This window comes from Palaemon carinicauda, unplaced genomic scaffold (assembly GCF_036898095.1).
Source record: "Palaemon carinicauda isolate YSFRI2023 unplaced genomic scaffold, ASM3689809v2 scaffold148, whole genome shotgun sequence".
Taxonomy (NCBI): domain Eukaryota; kingdom Metazoa; phylum Arthropoda; class Malacostraca; order Decapoda; family Palaemonidae; genus Palaemon; species Palaemon carinicauda.
In genome coordinates, this window is record NW_027169014.1 from 135,340 (window position 1) to 154,519 (window position 19,180).

At 36.7% G+C, this 19,180-nt stretch overlaps 1 protein-coding gene across 14 annotated transcripts in view; it reads right to left on the reverse strand.

Annotated features, from left to right (window-relative positions):
• Positions 1–311: 311 nt before the first annotated feature.
• Positions 312–19,180, reverse strand: part of hyd (E3 ubiquitin-protein ligase hyd) — a 57,632-nt gene continuing 38,763 nt past the window's right edge. For 8 of the 14 annotated variants that reach the window (XM_068368075.1, XM_068368069.1, XM_068368066.1 and 5 more), the window contains exons 27-37: positions 18,654–18,869; positions 18,206–18,402; positions 16,549–16,765; positions 15,718–15,981; positions 14,212–14,448; positions 13,208–13,373; positions 12,490–12,625; positions 10,224–10,433; positions 9,824–9,971; positions 9,277–9,516; positions 312–4,019 (exon numbers count right to left, since the gene is read on the reverse strand). In XM_068368075.1, the coding sequence (XP_068224176.1) occupies positions 3,807–4,019; positions 9,277–9,516; positions 9,824–9,971; positions 10,224–10,433; positions 12,490–12,625; positions 13,208–13,373; positions 14,212–14,448; positions 15,718–15,981; positions 16,549–16,765; positions 18,206–18,402; positions 18,654–18,869 (2,244 nt within the window). In that variant the 3' untranslated portion in view covers positions 312–3,806. Of the gene's footprint in view, positions 4,020–8,473; positions 8,844–9,276; positions 9,517–9,823; positions 9,972–10,223; positions 10,434–12,489; positions 12,626–13,207; positions 13,374–14,211; positions 14,449–15,717; positions 15,982–16,548; positions 16,766–18,205; positions 18,403–18,653; positions 18,870–19,180 lie in introns of those variants that run through there. The other 6 variants (XM_068368077.1, XM_068368079.1, XM_068368076.1 and 3 more) reach the window with 3 other exon arrangements.

A 19,180-nucleotide genomic window follows, 5' to 3' on the forward strand; every position in this document is an offset into this window, starting at 1 on the left:
TCCTACAGTAGAGGTATCAACCTCATTTACAGACTCTCACATTAAGGTATTTTTAACCCATTATACACACATACACTATAGTCCATTTCTTTTAGTGAGGCATATTTGCACTGACTCGCAGCGGTGCCCTTTTAGCTTGGAAAAGTTTCCTGATCGCTGATTGGTTGGACAAGATAATTCTAACCAATCAGCGATCAGGAAACTTTTCCGAGCTAAAAGGGGCACCGCTGCGAGTCGGTGCAAATATGCATCGCTAAAAGAAATTGACTATAGGACATTCAACTTCAATAGGGTTCGATAAGGGAAGAACATTTACTTTCAGTATTTATTCCATATTAAGTTTACACATCTTATTACAGTATTATATATGACATTACTGACTTCCATGGCCAAAATAAGGAAAGTTCAGCCTTTTTTCGAGAATGCCGTACCTTTTTTTTTTTTTACAGTATCATTAGACTACGAAAAAAAAAGGCAAAAGAAAGAAAAGGCATAATGTAGATTTACAAATTCTTCACAAGTGATCACATACCGCTTGGAAAACTCCCAATACAATCTATGGTATCTTACATATTCATAAACAGATGATACAATCTACTCAAAAGTGCCGGTCAACACCCCCTTACATTATTATCTCTCATAGAAAACTGTTGCTGATTTACGAGGGGAAATTAACCAATGTACAATGCACCCAGTGTGATATAAGAAAAAGTTAGTACACACCAACATTTATCACAAGTACGAAAACATAGCATCGCATGACTTGTTTGCCCTACAAAAGTTTATCTTGTTGATGACAACCTAATTGATGTATTAAACATTTGAGTCTTATCTGCATCAATCTAAAGCTGAATTTATAAGCAAATAGCTTTTCTTCATGATGAAAAATTATTTAATTACAGATGTCACTTTCACACACGTGTGATCTTTTGCATTTGCCGCGTGATGGGTGAACCTTTACGTTCTTGATAATCTGAATCTTAACTAAGTATGAACTTGCATCACATATTGTAAAGTAACAATAATGGCCAAAATTATAAGAAAAATTAACAAAGTTTCCAGTCATCCTGTTATTGACTAAAATATAAATGATACACACCACTGAATTTGTGGTGATTTCCATAACTTAATTTCCTGCGATAAACTCTAACCTAGGCCATTTCAAAGGGTCTCCCAACCTTCTCAGTCAAATACCTTATACTACAGGATATCGGGAGTACAAAGCATAACAAATTTACTGCAACATTTTAGTACCTTAAACTAAAACACTAAAAAAAAAAAATATGTCCCTTTATATCAGAAAAACAACAGAGCAGTGGAATGGCAAAATAACTCTTGAAAAGAACTAAATTCTATTGATCGAAAGGCAAACTCCTACGTTGCTGCATAGAGGATCCAAAAATTGCTATGATTTCTGCCTTCACAGAAAAAAAAAAAACTTTGCTAGTCATGGTCTTCGCCTGTATCAACAGGATGTTGAGTAACGTCCTGGAGTAATGTCCTGTAACATTTCCCCTGTCAATCTGTACTTTTTTTTTTAAGTACCTAAATAGCAAGTTGGTCACTTTTCTACTTACATAGTATAAAAGAAACATGAGCAACAGAGTAACAGGATGTATAAATGTGAAGTTTGTTTGTACAAATGATACAGTCTTAACCAGCTTCTGATGCAAATTGACGAAGCATTAAAAAAATTACTGCCAGCAAATAGCTGCTCCAAATTAACCTTGAGGCTATATATAACCACCATCAATAAACTTTTTTGTGCAAAAATTCCCAATCACTGTAACTTTCAACGCTATTTAAAAAGGGCATCCATATATATACAAATGCAAGTCTAATATGAGCCAATTCAAAAGGGGCTTACTCAAATTACCCATTTCAGAATCCCAATTTGAAATTTCTAACAATAAAGGACCGTTCCACAATGGGAATTGCTTTTGTATGGCCTCACACGACATGCTAGCTACAGTATTTTAAAAATAAATGCAATAAGATTACGTCTTATTTTAGTGGACTTTTGCGAGTCTTTAGCAGATTTTCCCAACGGGTCAAAAGGTCGCTCATGAATGGCAGAGGCAAGGGACAACAATGCTCTAGATACCCAAGCCCCTTTCCATCAAGGTAGGACCAAGAAGGGCCAGGCAATGGCTGCTGTTAACTCGGCAGGTAAACCTATAGGCTCTCCCAAAAAAACCGCCATCCCTAGCTCACAAGGATGGTGAGGTTGCAGACGCTACCGGAAACTATCGAGCTTCAGCGGGTCTCGAACGCCTGTCCAGCTGATTGCTAAGCAGGGATGTTTCCAATAGGCGACCACAACTTGAATGAATTAAATTACCCCATCCACAACCTTGCATAGATGTATAAAAATAACTAGGAAATAAAAGAGCCGCTTCCTTATAGTGCCAGTTCAGATAATCATACTTGAAACTTCATGTATCAACAATATCTAATAAATAAAAATAAAACATCCAACATTGGTATAATATTTGCAAAGAAGGAATGTCATGAAAGATCCTGGTGATTGACAGATTAACTGCAAGCGTTGAGGGATATGCAATGACCAAATAATGTATAGTGTACACTGTTAATTTCAGTACAAGACCCCACAAATGAATGGTGTACACAATGTTAATGATAGATCAACACTCCTAATGTGTGGTGTACAGTGTACCACAGTTTCTGATATCTTAACATGAATCTTATTACGTAACGACATCACTTTATCTCCGTACCAGTTGAACCCAGGTACTTTAAATTCCAAGAAGTTTGGCTAAATCTTTCAAGTCGCCCCTGACCCTCTTTAAGCCAGAGCAGTCAAGTCTCTTTTGAACTAATCCAGTGGAATAAAGATTTCCATAATCCATCTGTTGTTGTCCTCAAAGTAAGCATTTTGATTATGAGCTCATAATCTGCCCAGTTGTAAGAATAGAGCTCTGAAATACAACGTGGAATCACCAGTAACTTTTTACAGAATCACTTCTCTCTGCAATCAGGCTGATGCCAATATTCTTGCACTGCAAAACGGTACACAATTTGCGGATACTAGAGGGATAAAGATGGTTGCTCGGGAAACTATATAAAGTCGAAATACGTATGAGTTTATTAACACCTTGAATTGCATAATCACATCTACTTCCTTTTTAGTCCCTATAAAACTCAATATCCTTGGAAGTTCATAAACAAATTGCATAAACATATACCTACTTTCATTTTTTTTTCAACCTCAATAGCTCACTTACAAAAGTGCATATAGAGCATAAACAACACTCACGTATACATAAATTAAGACTTACTAGTTGCTCTATACTGTAATGAATTTTATAAATAATGCCAAAACCTGCTTCTAAAACTCAGGATGAGGAAACTGAAAATTTGCAAGACTGCTTTGAACAATACAAAAATAATGCTAGAAAAAAAAATTCCAGAGGAATTTCCGTCAATAATAAGGATCAGTTCGATCAAAGAACCACTGAAAATATCAGCCTTAGAACTCTTTAGTTATTTAGGGGATACTGAAAGACATGGAGCTACAGCATATGGGTAGAAATCCTGCACCACCTATTAGAACAAAACGTTTCCGTAAGACCTATTCACATCGGGCCTCTCCATTTTGCATTCCGGCTCTCGGCAATAATTACCGTACAGACGCCCCCCCAATAAAATAGAAGATATGTCCAGGCTACATAATATGCATTCTCAACTTCTTAACATGTCCAAGTATCCTCAAACAATGTCAATCACTGTCACTCACTAACCCGTCATTACACACTACGGTCTTTTTTTTTTTTTTTTGCAAACCTTCACACAAATCCAAAGTTCTTTGTCTTAATCGCTAGTAACAACTTAGACCGTAAAATAGCACGAGTTGAGTAAAGAGGTATGTACAATCTACTGATGCAGGTATTTGCCGTCGGGAGGTGCGAGTCGTCTGCTGGCCGAATCGTGACTGACGGCATGGGTTGGAACCCTTCCTCCGAGGCTGGCAAGGCCGGGGATCCAGTCCAAAAATATACCTGTAAAAAATATCACTTAAAATTTAAAATTTCCATAAATCAATAACATTCTTTAATTGTACATATTTTAAAAACTACTGTGAAAACACAGTAAATTATTTATATTGAAATAAGGGTTTATTTCCACAGTTAACCCTTTTACCCCAAAAGGACGTACTGGTACGTTTCACAAAACTCATCCCTTTACCCCCATGGACATACCGGTACGTCCTTGCAAAAAAACCTGCTATTTACATTTTTTTTTGCATATTTTTGATAATTTTTTGAGAAACCTCAGACATTTTCCAAGAGAATGAGACCAACCTAACCTCTCTATAATGAAAATTAAGGCTGTTAGAGCAATTAAAAAAAATATATACTGCAAAATGTGCTTGAAAAAAAAATAACCCCTGGGAGTTAAGGGTTGGAAAGTTCCAAATAGCCTGGGTTAACACTAGGAACTTTGCTCATTAGAAAGAAGCCGAGTTGCAAACATTTTTATCAGTAATTAAAATTCTGTATGATAAAAAAAAATCCAAATAGGGTTTTCTGATGCAAGACCCAGCAGTTATACTATGTAATAAAATTTAGAGGTTGGACAGCAAGAATAACGAAGCTAAAAACAGAGGTTAAAGTAGAAGGATATAAAGCAGGTGCTTAAAGGGGCCACAGATACATTGCAAACCCTTGTTGAATAAATCCTAGTGTACATGAAACATCCTTAAATACTTCTTCATTATTATTGAACAATCTCCACACATTTTAAAAGGCAAAACCAGCTTTTACTAATGATTAAAATATATAATTTTTCTGGAAAAATATTTGATAGCCTCCAGCCATTCTGATAAATACTTGGAAGACTTTTGACTCGATATAAAAACATTCCTCTGGGTGATAAGGATCTCAAATAGAGTGGAACAATCAATAGCCATCACATTTATGCACAAATATATCTTATTGTACCAATAATGTTCTCTTATGTTTCAAAGTTCCCTTGGATAACTACATGAACTAAAAAACAAAGTATTTCAAATATAGGGAAATACACCCACACACTTTAACCACTTGTAATACAATAGTTTCCTCCCTCCAGTCCTATAGTGCACTATTACAGAAATGTTTATGAGAACAGGTATATAAGAAAATGAAATTCGAGGGGAGCTATGCGGGACAATAAGCTGTCAAAGTTAATTATTGCTGCCATGATTCTGTAATATCACTGCACAAAATATTTCTCCAGATTTTTCCAATTCTGTTCTACTTCTGGTTTCAAGTCGTGAAAGATATGAGATGAATTGTAAAATGTTACTGCACAGAACATTTTTTGTTTTGCATATTGAACACACACTGCCTGGGTTCATCAAGTAATTATCAGAAAATTCTTATCAGCAATTAAAACACTCTACCATGAAACAAAACTTTACAGGGCCCTGAACTTGGTTATTATGCAAGCAACATTATTCCGTTCTAAGATTATTATTTACTCCGCACACGTGAAACTTACAATTACTTTCTACTCACTACCGACTAGTTCATGCATAGCTTATGCATAGAGGAAACCATTTAATTTCATCTAGATGCAGAATATGACCACGGTCACAATGAAATCCTAGCTGTCTTGGTGTAAGGAAATCCTACTATCAAAATGCTGGATAGATGCGCAGTCAAAAGCGCTGAATCCTACAAAATTTTTATTCAAAGTTTGCACTTACTACTGAAGTCCCTTTAGGCATAAGGATGCTGGATTCGGAAATACTATATATAAGGGTACATCTGATCACTAGCTTCCAAAAGTCCTTACAGCAAAAAGATGAAACCAATGATCCCCATGTACATCAAATCATTAGTTTTACTAAAGGAGTTTAGAGGTATTCTGAGGTTTTCAAATCTAAAACTTAATTGTAACATCTTCAAACAGGATCCTGATGTACCTGAGTGATTTTTTCATTTTTAGGATTGTCTGTAATTATCTTTTATTTAATTGTTTCCTTTCCTCACTAGGCTATTTCTCCCTGCTAAATCCTTTGGGCTTATGTCATTTTGCTTTTCCAACTAGGGTTATAGCTTAGCTTCTAATAATATCTGTCTTTGGCCTCATTCTAGCTTTGCTTTTCCAACTAGGGTTATAGCTTAGCTTCTAATAATATCTGTCTTTGGCCTCATTGTAGCTGCAAGTTTAGAAGTCTCAGTAAAATAGTATTTATAGCAATGAGCCCTTGAAGATTCTTAATAGTCAAGGATTTCCTTAGATGCTATTTATGTCTCCAGCATCTTGAAATTGACAATAACACAGCTACGAAAAACACGTTCGAACGTTCATGGGTGCTAACAAGGAATGATGGGAGAAAGTTTGGTGGTGGTGGTGGGGGGCAGTAGCTGTAGTGAACGACACCTCGTAGTAACGGGGGATTTTGAGGAGGGAGAAGTCTAATTGGAAAGGGATCTCTGGTAGTGGTATCACTCGCCCCAGTTTTAATAGACACCCTTTAGGGGTGAGCTTGCTGGATATATTCCTAGCATTCCATGCAACTTTTTTTTCTCTGGTATATTTAGCAGTATTTATACCTTTGAAATGGTGCTTTAAGGAGCATTTCATGGAGCGACACAGGTTCCTCGCCCAGAAATAGATTTTTCCTTCGTCAAAATCCCTTTTTTGAGCTTCCATTCTTTCAATAGGTTTATTCCCATGAGGTCTGGGTTGCTGGGAATACCTTACTATGCTTGAATATATAAAATGAATCGGGTGTCAATTCGAGTCGAGATGCTTACTATATGAGATTACAATGACCTAAATCGATGAGAGCTTACAACTACTACCATCAGCTGTTAAAAGAAATATCGCCCTGTTGCTTACAACCTTTAAAATCATAAAGGTCCCATGAATGTAAACTTCACAACGAAGAATGGTGTGGTCTTGCCCAGAATTTAATCTTGAATCTTGTACACCAAACCCAAGTTTCGGGGTATTGTAATATTAGGACTCTGCTCTCGCAACATCTTAGAATGCCAATACCTCAAACATTGTCTTAGAACTTTGAGCAACTCAAGCAAATTGAGAACATGTGCCAGGCTTACCAAGAAACGGGTAATACATACTGGCCACAAAAGTGAGAACATTACTGTAGAAGGTCCTTCATATATTTCTATATTTGGTAATTTAATAAGACAACAGTAAAAGATCTTGACTGCGTGATGCAATGTCTGATAAAATTACTCATTTATGTATATCAGTAAAGTTGGTGCACAGATGGCTTTTTCCTGTCACTCAAAAAAAAATCATGTCAGGTGACCTCAAAATTTTGTGCTCAACTTTCAACATCTGAGATAAGTGCTCTCCGACCATTCTTTATAATTGGTAGTCACAGCACTTTCATTCTCACACTAAAAGGTGTCCTCCCATGAGCAGTATTCAACCAGGCAAACAGCAGAACACACTGGGTTATCACGAAAAATGTCATAAATTCATCCTTTCCATATTCCAACGATTGCCATGTACCACAGTAATGCCTGGAGTACAAACACTACAGAAATTTTAAAGGGATCAAATCAACTAACTACAAAATACAGATTGCAATTAAGGTTACAGAATGTAACAAGGTACAGCGAATGAAATATCCTACAGACATTGGAGGCAAAAGTGAGAATGGGGGAGTCAGTCATTTTACTTGCACATAACAATCTCGTGTCCATGGGTGGGAAGAATACAGCACCAACTATAGACAAAGTATCAATAAATTGATAGTTTGTGAAGTAAAGCCATTTAAAAGCAAACTGAATCAGGAGATATTTGTGCCAAGACTTAAAATGTATTATGGCTCGTCATTTCAGCTACGCCGAAAGTAATACCCTATGTAAATAGCGTGGTTTGTATTTCGGTTACGGAACAAACTTATTTCACAGAATCTGTAGTATTGCTACAAAAGTTTATGGATTAGGTCTGTTCACAGATAACCTCTACTTTTCTTGGAAAGCATAATTAAGACACTTGCTGGTTGTGCAGACATCCATGCATTTCACTTTGCTTGATCAAATCTAGAAGCATAATCATTATGAACTATTATTAGACTTTCATTTAGTAATGAAAATCTTTCACTTTGATTCAGAACCATCAGCCCAAGAATAGCTTATTTATGAAGTAATTTAATCCTGAACATAAAGTACTTTCAGCAGTACTATTAAATTGGTAGTTTTCCTTGCCACCAGGTAAATTCCTACTCTCCTCAAAGACCCCACAAGTACAGTCATAGCTCACCTTACATATTTAATTGGTTTTATGACCTGCAACCTAAAATAACAAATTACTTAACACAAATTATCCCTTATAAGAATTGTAATGAATGCAAAGAATGTAAGAAACAAAAAATAAAAAAGGCCAATGCTTTCCCATTAACCAAATTCTTTACCAAAAAGGAATACGATGCCGAGTCTACTTTTCAATCCAAAGAGAAAGTAATTTCACTTCTTCGGAGATCCTGCCAAGCGTTGTTCATCCATAGACCATATTAGCTTAAAATCTGTTCCTCATCTTCCAGTAATACAGGACGGTGGTTACTATCACACGCACTAAGAACTTCTTCAGAGCCATATTGAAGAATATTAGTCACAAACAACATTTGATAACATAGCACTGCCTAAGGCTTGAACTATCGGAAGGTAATGACTCGACGTCAATAAATAACGATGTTTTTTTAATATTTTTGAGCCTTAAATTGAATCATACATTGTTTTAAATATATTCTAAATATAACAATTGGGTTTATGTAACATTACAGTTTTTTACTGGCTGCGATATCTGTATTTCATTGGCTTTTAAACATTTGTTGCTGATCGACGTTGCCGGATCGACTGTGTGGGAAGGTAAACGGTCAAACGTCATTTTTAATATTTCTTAAATTCTTAGGATTTTTAATGATTTTATCCATCAATTCTAGTTTTGTACATTTTACCATTTGCTTTATATCATCTTATATAAACTTTTGTATCTTTTGCTAACTCACGTATCTTTGCATGTAGAGAATTTTTTCCAAACTCTAATTTTATATTTCTCGGCCAAAAACTCCGTAAACAACTGAACACGAAAGGACGTAACAGGAGGTATGACTGTACTTGTTTTATCTATTAACTTTAGTCACAAACGATGAATAAAGAATAGTTTTTTCACAAACTAATGAGAACCTTAGAATATGGTATGGGTTTGTAGATTGCTACTCGTAACTAAAATTAAATTACACTAATTTTTTTCCTATTTGTGCTTACAAAATGACAATGCTCCACCTACCAAATCTTGTTTCTCCTGATTGGTCATCTTTTCGACGATGGACCAGAGCCAGCGCTTGAACTTGTGGAGACGATCCGGGGACTCGGCACTCACTGCGCTCTCGTCGTTGAAAGACGTGTAGGAGATGAGGGTGGCTACGTTGATGTCCCCGACGCCATTGAGCAGCAGACGGAGGTCCTCGGCTGTCAGGGAGTCTAGGGACCCCCCGGGAATCACGTCGAACACTCCGTCACGTAGTTTCTGAGGTAAAATCATTGAAATGTTAAAATTGTACTTTGTTTGCTCTACAAACTCATTTAAAACAACCTAATTTCAGTGTCTGCACTAATTAGGTATTTATAAATGCTGGTTTAGTACACTACAAATTTAATTATTTACATAACTACTATACTTATTAGCAGCAAGAACAATTATTTATTCTATATATGAAGAAAAATAAACACATTTCCTTGTATTTTAGTCTACCACATTTTTGCAAAATCATAACTTGAAAGGCTGGATAAGTCAAAATATCTCAATTTAATTACAATGGCTAAAATGTACATACCTGCAGAGCTTTCTCCTGAGATTTGACCATGCGATACTCGGCATATTTACGGACATAATCGTATACGTTTGCTGTTGTCACTTCTACGTTACGTCCGCCGTTGATAAGCTCCACGTTAGTCCCCCCTTCTTCTGGGATTACGTCAATGCTGTAAGAGAGAGCATAGGGTCAGTTAGATTACATTAACATATGTTCCCTAATAATTTATAGGATGAAAGGGACTGGCAGTACATTCTGTTTATGACCTTACATAGTGCTGTACATAGAATGAAACAGAACGTAACAGTTTTCCTTAGATAAAACAGGATTTCTAACTTTTCATGTACTCTGAAATACACACACTCGTACACAGGAAATTTTAATACTCTAAGCTTTGTACAGTAAACATAAAATAAATTACCTAAACGTCAAGTCTAATGCCTTGAACACATCACTTCCGGTGTCTTTGTTTTCAGCATCTAGCACCAATTTCCGCAGACTCTCGTACATGATTGGATCGAAGAATGCGAGGTCGTGGAATCTAATGGGACGGCCGAGGATGTACTTCAAGATATGGCGATTTAAATATATCGGACACAACTCGTTCTGTAGTAAGCACAATCCCAATAACCTGTAATGCAGAAATTATAATTACAATTTATTAACATTTACTTTGTTTATCTACATACCTTTATTGATGTTATTTAACCCTTTTACCCCCAAAGGACGTACTGGTACGTTTCACATAACTCATCCCTTTACCCCCATGGACGTACCGGTACGTCTTTGCAAAAAAACTGCTATTTACATTTTTTTTTGCATATTTTTCATAATTTTTTGAGAAACTTCAGGCATTTTCCAAGAGAATGAGACAAACCTGACCTCTCTATGACGAAAATTAAGGCTGTTAGAGCAATTTAAAAAAAATATACTGCAAAATGTGCTTGAAAAAAAATACTAAGGGTTGAAAAGTTCCAAATAGCCTGGGGTTAATAAACAGTTCTTTAGTTCTTAAAAATATTTTCAATTACAGCTCATGATTATTTTCTGCAACAGGTCTTCAACTTACAGACTTGATTGGTTCAAAGAGCCTGTTTGTAAGTTAAATTTTGTTAAGTTTTGGCCTAAGATAAGCCCAATCTGAATCCGATTCCTATGATTTCCTTCAAGTCAATAAATAGTTGTGTTTCATATGAAATAAATAAGGGATTTTGACGAAGGAAAAATCTATTTCTGGGTGAGGGACCTGTGTCGCCCAGTGAAATGCTCCTCTAGCACCATTTCTAAGGCAAACAGAGCAAAACAAAACACGTCTGACCAGCGCAAGTGCTGAGGAGGAATGAGGATGGGGGGGCTGAGGAGATGTAGGGGTAAGAGATGAAGGAGAGGTCTAATTGGTGAGGGATCTATGGTCGTGGTTCAATCATGCCCCAGTTTTCTATACCGACACTCAAAGAGTGAGCGAGCCAGGTTTATTCCTGGCATTCCATGCATCTCTTTTTTTTTTTTTTTTTCTCTGGTATATTCAGCAACAACTATGCCTTAGAAATGGTGCTAGAGGAGCATTTCACGGAGCGACACAGGTCGAGCCCAGAAACATGGTTATTGCAAATGTCAATTTTCTTACTGTATTAAATGATATGATATTGTTTTATTATAATATTTCTTTATCCTATCTTTGTTAATTTCAGTTGGATTTGTTTGTATCTTCTGTATTTTAATTTTACTTTTTACAGATTTAAATACACTAAGTTCATCATCATCATAAATAAATTTAGTATGCACCGATTAGAGTTGATATTCTAAACATCCATCCAGCTGGTCCAAACATTATGTTTTTAATTAATATATTAGATACTATTCAACATTAGAAATAACACCCTTAAATAATCCATGCATTGATTACTAATAACTTTAGAAGACATCCCTCATGATCACCATAACCTAAATAAAACTTATAACACACAATTTGGAGGTGGTAAACAAAACGTCAAAACTAATCAAGCACACATCTACGAGAAGAAATGGAAAACAAAGCAGTTATGGCGTACCCAAGCTGAGCTTAGTGCCATTAACCATTATTTTCTCAATACCGTACTAAACGTAAGATAGTTGGAAATCTGTAGTTTGGGGGTCAACGTCTATATAAGCCAAGATTCAAGAGAAAAGTACAGTAATATATCATAGGACATTGATAGAAATAAAATTTTTCATTCAATAAAAATTTTGTAGATTGACAATTTATTTCAAATTTGAACCAGAGTGGATGTACACAGTTAGTTGAAAACTGGACAAAATAAAAAATTTACAGCAAGTGTATTCACATACAATATACTCTTCCATCCAGTATTGAGTAATGGGAGTTGTTCATCAAAGTGCATGGGTAAAACGAGTATGACCAATCCAAATGGGGGATAATATTACTTTAATGTGGTTTTCCTTTTTGTAATGAAAAAAAAACCATTATTTGAAGGTTATGAATGTGTTTCTTGTTATTGTTAGACTCATTATTCCATAATATTAGCCATTCTATATTCAATTTAGAGACTTTAGCACATTACAGTATTGGCCGTAAGTAATACAGTATTGTATTAACTGCGTCATGTGCAATAATAATACAGAAATTCAATACAGTACTATTAAAATTCATGTAAAAACTACTAAGTCTCGTTGACTTTGTCCCTTACCTGCCAACATTGCGGAAAGCATCGAGCCTCTCGGGAGATGGCCGTCCTTGGCGAGGGCTGTAGAAGCCCCTCTTGCCTGGTTGGTAGAACAGCGGTGCACTGACATCTTCAGGTTCCTCTCCTCCTTCGTCTGTATCTGTTTGAAAAACCAAAACAGTCATTCATGCTATAGTACTCAGCTTTCCAAAGAAAATTTACCCAGGTGGACTTGCATATTAATTATTCCATACAATACTATTCACATTAATCTTCCGTGATTGTCAAATCTAAGGTCAATGAAATGTCGTTCTAATGACTGCAATTATGTATCTCCCCATGATTTGTTTCTCTTCAGTATGACTTGTAACAAACGTGACGTTTAATGCAAACAAAATCAAATGGAAAACTGGACTAGTGTGTATACACTTAACCCTCCAAGAGAAATAAAGAAAATTTTAACAAATTACTAAGGAAGTGGCAGTTCTACTATCTACAAAATGCACACAGAAGGCAGTGTAATCCTGACAAGAGGTACAGTTGAATGCAGGAATTCTTGGCACACCCTATCACACTCAACTACGTAGCGAGTAACCAAACAGCTAGTGTAACTAGAGATGGTGCCATGGGCTAAACACGTGAACTCGCAAAGCAGAAAGAACGAGTCTGTGCACTTCCAAGGAGCGAGGCGTGCCAGGAATTTGTTTCCAAATGTACATACAAAATGAAAAGCAATACATACCTTGATGTGATGGGGAATACTCGGGCGTGTGTTCTCGCCCCTGCGCAAGGATGAGGTCGACAGCTTCGTCTACCTTTTGCCTCAGAGCGTCTTCGCTCGCAGAGAGCAACAGCAACTGTGCGTGAGTCAATTCAAGAAGCATTCCAGTAATTTTACTTGCCAGAGACTGCAAAGGAAACATTTTTATAGAGCATTCTATTGTGAGAAAAATTTGATCATAATTACAGTATATCAATAACTTTACATAGATTACTGAACAAATAATAAAACTGGTAGCTTAAGGAGTATGCTTTGATACTGTACTCGCCTAATGAAATAGAAGGTTAACATTCAAGTACTGGACGAATTGAAAGCAATAATTTCACTACATTTCTTACACGATTGTATCATGGTAATTGATCAGTCAGATTTGGACGACTACAATATTTCATAGATTTGAATGCAGTGGGAAACAAATAACCTTTGGATTTGTACCACTGAAATGTTCTTTTAACCCTTTTACCCCAAAAGAAAGTACTGGTACGTTTCACAAAACTCATCCCTTTACCCCCATGGACGTACTGGTATGTCCTTGCAAAAAACTGCTTTTTTCATTTTTTTTTTTTTTTTGCATATTTTTGATAATTTTTTTGAGAAACTTCAGGCATTTTCCAAGAGAATGAGACCAACCTGACCTCTCTATGACAAAAATTAAGGCTGTTAGAGCAATTTTAAAAAAATATACTGCAAAATGTGCTTGAAAGAAAAATAATCCTTGGGGGTTAAGGGTTGGAAATTTCCAAATAGCCTGGGGGTAAAAGGGTTAAGTTCAAGGATCAGATTATCATAACAGATATTAACACCTACTATAAACTGTATGGCAAACGCATGTTACCTTCCTTTGCATGGTGTTCTGACCTCAAATTGCCTGGCATAAACTCAAAACAGTTTAATGCCCTAAAAGATTTAGATCTGTCACACTACCCGACTCTCTTAAATTATACCTTGAAAATATAAAATCTTACCGGCCTCAAGCTTTGAACTTTTGGGAATAATGCCTCGCCGATCTGCAGCATATTTGACGGGAGGTGCTCGTTGCTGCTTCCCTCGCCTGTCATGTAAAACGGTCTGGCATCCACAGAGAGGGTCTTGCGAGTCTCTCTCCTCTGCAGAGAGCGGGACGATGATGCACCAGGCCGACGATCCCTGTCTTTCCCCTTGTATTGGCCGTACAGGCTGTACCGCACCACCGACAATCCAACCTGGAAGGAAAAAGGTTTTAAGTGAAACTAAGTTGGACAGACCATAGTAAAAAGATAACCCTTTTACCCCCAAAGGACATACTGGTACGTTTCACAAAAGCCATCCCTTTACCCCCATGGACGTACCGGTACGTCCTTGCAAAAAACTGCTATTTACATTTTATTTCATATTTTTGATATTTTTTTGAGAAAATTCAGGCATTTTCCAAGAGAATGAGACCAACCTGACCTCTCTATGACAAAAATTAAGGCTGTTAGAGCAATTTTAAAAACATATACTACTAAAGGTGCTGGGAAAAAAAAAAAAACCCTGGGGGTTAAGGGTTGGAAATTTCCAAATAGCCTGGGGGTAAAAGGGTTAAAAACTAAAAAGCAGATTGAAGTGAAGCTCTGAGTAAGAGATACCATATGAATATGAAGTACTACCAACAGTGGTGCAAAACTTGTTGGGGATAAAGCCTTGTTATCATTCAATACTAATTTCCCTTTTCAATGATGACATTATAGCTAAACCATAATAACCAACTTTCTTAATATCATACAGTTGATTTGCAGATTGTTTTCAACAAAAAAATTTTAGTTTTTCAGAATTTATAAATCACTACAAAGTTGAATACCATGAAAAGGGCAGAAAAGTAAGATCATGCCTAGCAGAAGGCTTAAGATTGTTGTGTGTAAATGATGATGATAAAAGAAAATTCTATGCGTAAATTCATGAGATATTGCACACAACAGAAAATCTGATCACCTGCCAATAAAAAACATAACAAAATACAGTCCGTTAGTAAGTCGAGAGCTAAAAAAAACACCTGTTTGTATAAATAATTATAATCTAACTTCTTTTATAAGGTGAACTCTTAGGATAAATCACTAGTGTCATCAAGACCACCTGACTGAAAGTAATGGATAGAGCAGAGGATTTGGAAGTTATGAACTATAAGCTAGAATTATGTTGGACTTGGGAACTCTACAAAAGACGACCCATTCATGGGACTCAACTCATTCTTATGTAGGGGACATAATAATACATTCTTACGTAAGGGACTTAATAATTCATTCTTACGTATGGGACATACTAGCTCATGCTTATGCAGGGGACTTGCTATCTTATTCTTATGCAGTGGACTTATTCCTATTAAACCACTCTTATATAGGGGGGGAGTTACTAACTCGTTCATGTAAGTAGGGGACTTACTCATTCTTACGTATGGGACTTAACTCATTCTTACGTAGGGGACTTACTAACTCATTCTTACATAGGGGACTTACTGTGCTGCACAAATAATGACGACCCATTACCTGACACGATTCCAGACTAGGTAATTTTTCTCCCGACAGGAGGGCCTCCGCTATTGCCGTGTAGAAAGATCTCGCGACTCCAGACCCTTCGCCGGGTTCGTCCCTGAAAGTCACTTTGACGCGATTCACGGCCAGAGGCGGTGACGACTGTGTTCCGCGTCTGTGGTAGTTGTTGTACTGAGTGTTTAGCTCTTTGAACGTCTGCGTTATGAGCTGCCCTCGTTCGCGGTCAATCTGGAAAATGAGAGATATGTAGAGTAGTTTAATCGCACAGGATATGAGATTCTATCTCTCTTTATTAATTAATTACAAGAAAAAGATAGTCTACAGAATACTTAAAATTACCTAGACTGAATTTCTGGCATTATAATTATAAAAAAATAGTTTAGCCAAACTAGTGAGTTCACATTCTTCACTCTCCAAAAAGGAACAACCCGAAGACTTTAATTTCAACTAATTCATCACATCTTACTCTGTATATAGCAACCCCTTAAAAATCTAATGATGGGATTGTGAAAGAATGTATTTTCAAGATTTATATCCAATACTTGATTTATATTGAAGGTTGAAAATTGGATAATCTCTATTTTATTACAGTGTCTGCATTCAGAGATTAGGACATATGGGGTATTCATTAAATAGACATGGGTTGAACAGGCACTACTAAGCAGAAAACACTAAAACTGCGGCCTAAGAAAGGACACTGAATGAATGCTAGATATTATGCAAGGTGCAAAAGTCAATAGGAGGATGATAGATATCTGGGAATCTATAAGAAGAAACTGCGGCAAATTTCCATACCTTGGTAAGATTTAAATCCCGCTGCTGACAATTCCTAAGCTTTTCCATTTCTCTTCTGAATTTGGCTTCTTTGACAGGAAAGCCTCCTAACTGGGCGATGATGGAGCCCGGCTCGGCCCCGACGTCGTCGATAAATACTCTCCCAAAGAGCTCCAGGGTTAATCTCCACCGGCCCAAAAGCAAGTCCTGTGAGACACCGCTCCTCAATAATGCTGGCCTGAAAGGGAAGGATTCATATATTTATATAAATCAAAAAGGATTTTCTTGCCTAACGACTTCAACAACCACCGAAATTTATGTACGTGAATGTAAACTAAAAATACGATGAAATTCATCATGAACAATCCTAATATATTGATAATTTACAAAACTTTGGCTTTACAGTGCCGAGCACAACAAATATTTCATAATCTGCGCTACATCTGTTGGTAATATGGTGCTCCCTCATTAACCCTTTTACCCCCAAGGTAAGGTTAAATTTCAAGCACATTTTGCTATATATTTTCTTTAAATTGCTCTAACAGCCTTAATTTTTGTCATAGAGAGGTCAGGTTGGTCTCATTCTTTTGGAAAATGCCTGAAGTTTCTCAAAGTTATAAAAAAAATTATGCAAAAACATGTAAATAACAGTGTTTTGCAAGAACGTACCGATACGTCCTTTGGGGGGCGAAAGGGTTAAATTAAATAGATATACCCTATTGGCAGAAGTTCTGGTAAGAATTGGTAATTTTCTAAATAATCACCATAACTTCAACATTAATAAAGAATTCTGTAAATAAACCAAACGTATTTTAAGAAAGAGAAAGCAAAAGACTCCACGGAAGAGTAGAACTGTATTTGGTGTTTTAATGTTCTCCAAAAGAAATAATAAACAATTCATGTAAATTTGGCAACTGTGTGTGATCCCTACTTAGATACATGAATAAATACTGTACTATAAAACTCCACGAGTTTCAATTCATATAAATAACACTTAACTACAATTGCTTAATGACTTTTCAAAACTGATTATTCAGAATATAAGAATACAATTACGTTTAAATATCAATTAAGAGAATATGCAGACGGAAAAGTAGATATAATGATGATATTCTAAAGAAAAACAGCAGCCTCAAAAAATATGAATACATTATATAAAAAAAGAATCTAAAACACCTTCGGAGCTATTAAAAATGCATCAGCATCAATAACAAAGTCAAAAACATTACTAAATATGAAGAACAAACTTGACATTATGCAAACGAAACTTTTCACAGAAACCGTTTCAGTGAAGATTCAATTCCCTCTATTATAAACAAACCTTTGATGTCTCGCAGGATTATAATAAAGGAGAAGGGGTTCCCAGCCCCCTCGTCCCGTCCCTTTTAGTCGCCTCTTACGACACGCAGGGATAAAGTTGGTGCTATTCTAATTATTTTTTATGCCCCCTGCGGCCACAGGGGTAGCAGCAGTAGGGGGATTCAGCATTATGAAGCTTCATCTGTGGTGGATAATGTGGGAGGGTGGGGTGTGCCACCCTAGCAGTACCAGCCGAACTCGGTTGAGTCCCTTGTCAGGCTGGGAGGAACATAGAGAGATGTCCCCTTTTTTGTTTCATTTGTTTGATGTCGGCTACATATAAACAAACCAACATTTGGCTCCACCTTCCTTTCCTTACCTCATCTGGTCATGTGTAGTGTCTATGGTGACATTTGCCGATACGTCGTGAGGAGCGTGCAGCCCCATGTCGCTTCTACTCGCTCTGCCATCAAGAGGTACGACCAGCAGATCTGCTCCACCACGCCCCACCAAACCTGACGATGGTGTTGGGGATATCGATGCCAAACTAGATGATAATGATGATGTCGTCACCACCTGAAATAGATAACCCATTCTAGAACGTTGCCTTTTAGTTAAAAAGAAAAACCACAGATCATGTCTGGAAATTTACTTGTGAGCTGTGGTTTCTCTTTGCAATTCCTGCATTCTTCCTGAACTATTCTAAGCTGTAATCAATTTCAGAAAACTAATCAATCTTTAAATAACACAAATTTAAAGCATAATAAATCTTAAAACTAGAGTTGTGAAGAAATTACTCATGCAATGAATTATCTACAAAGCTTCACCTCTGACTTGAACGGGCTGCTTACAGGAGAAGACCCAACTCGAACTATGACACTTTTGATGGAACGAGTTGGGGTCGAGTCGGTCGAGAAGGAGGACAAGGCACTGTTGCTAGGCTCGCCAATGCCCCCGCTCAAACTACTCCCTGTGCGTCTTGGGGAAACAATGATCGGAGCTCTTTCCTGAGAAGTCTCGCCACTATCCTCACTATCTTCATCCTAACGTCGGAAAGAAAACCAGAGACCGAGTCACTAGTCGTCAGGATGCGAAATGTATTCTAAAGGGAATTTCTTAACCTATTAAAGTGACTAATAATGTAGATTATGTCTGATGCCCAACTTCCTCCACTAATTACAATCATTTATAGCTTATACTAACATGGGGGGAAGTTTTAGGAAAATTCTTAAGGTACTAAATAGTCTAAAAGTACGTTAAATTCATTCGTGTACAATATTTCCAGAATTACTTTTCTGCCACGGTTAAATTAAGTGTGATTACCATAGTGAAATAAAGTGTGATTGCCAAAGCG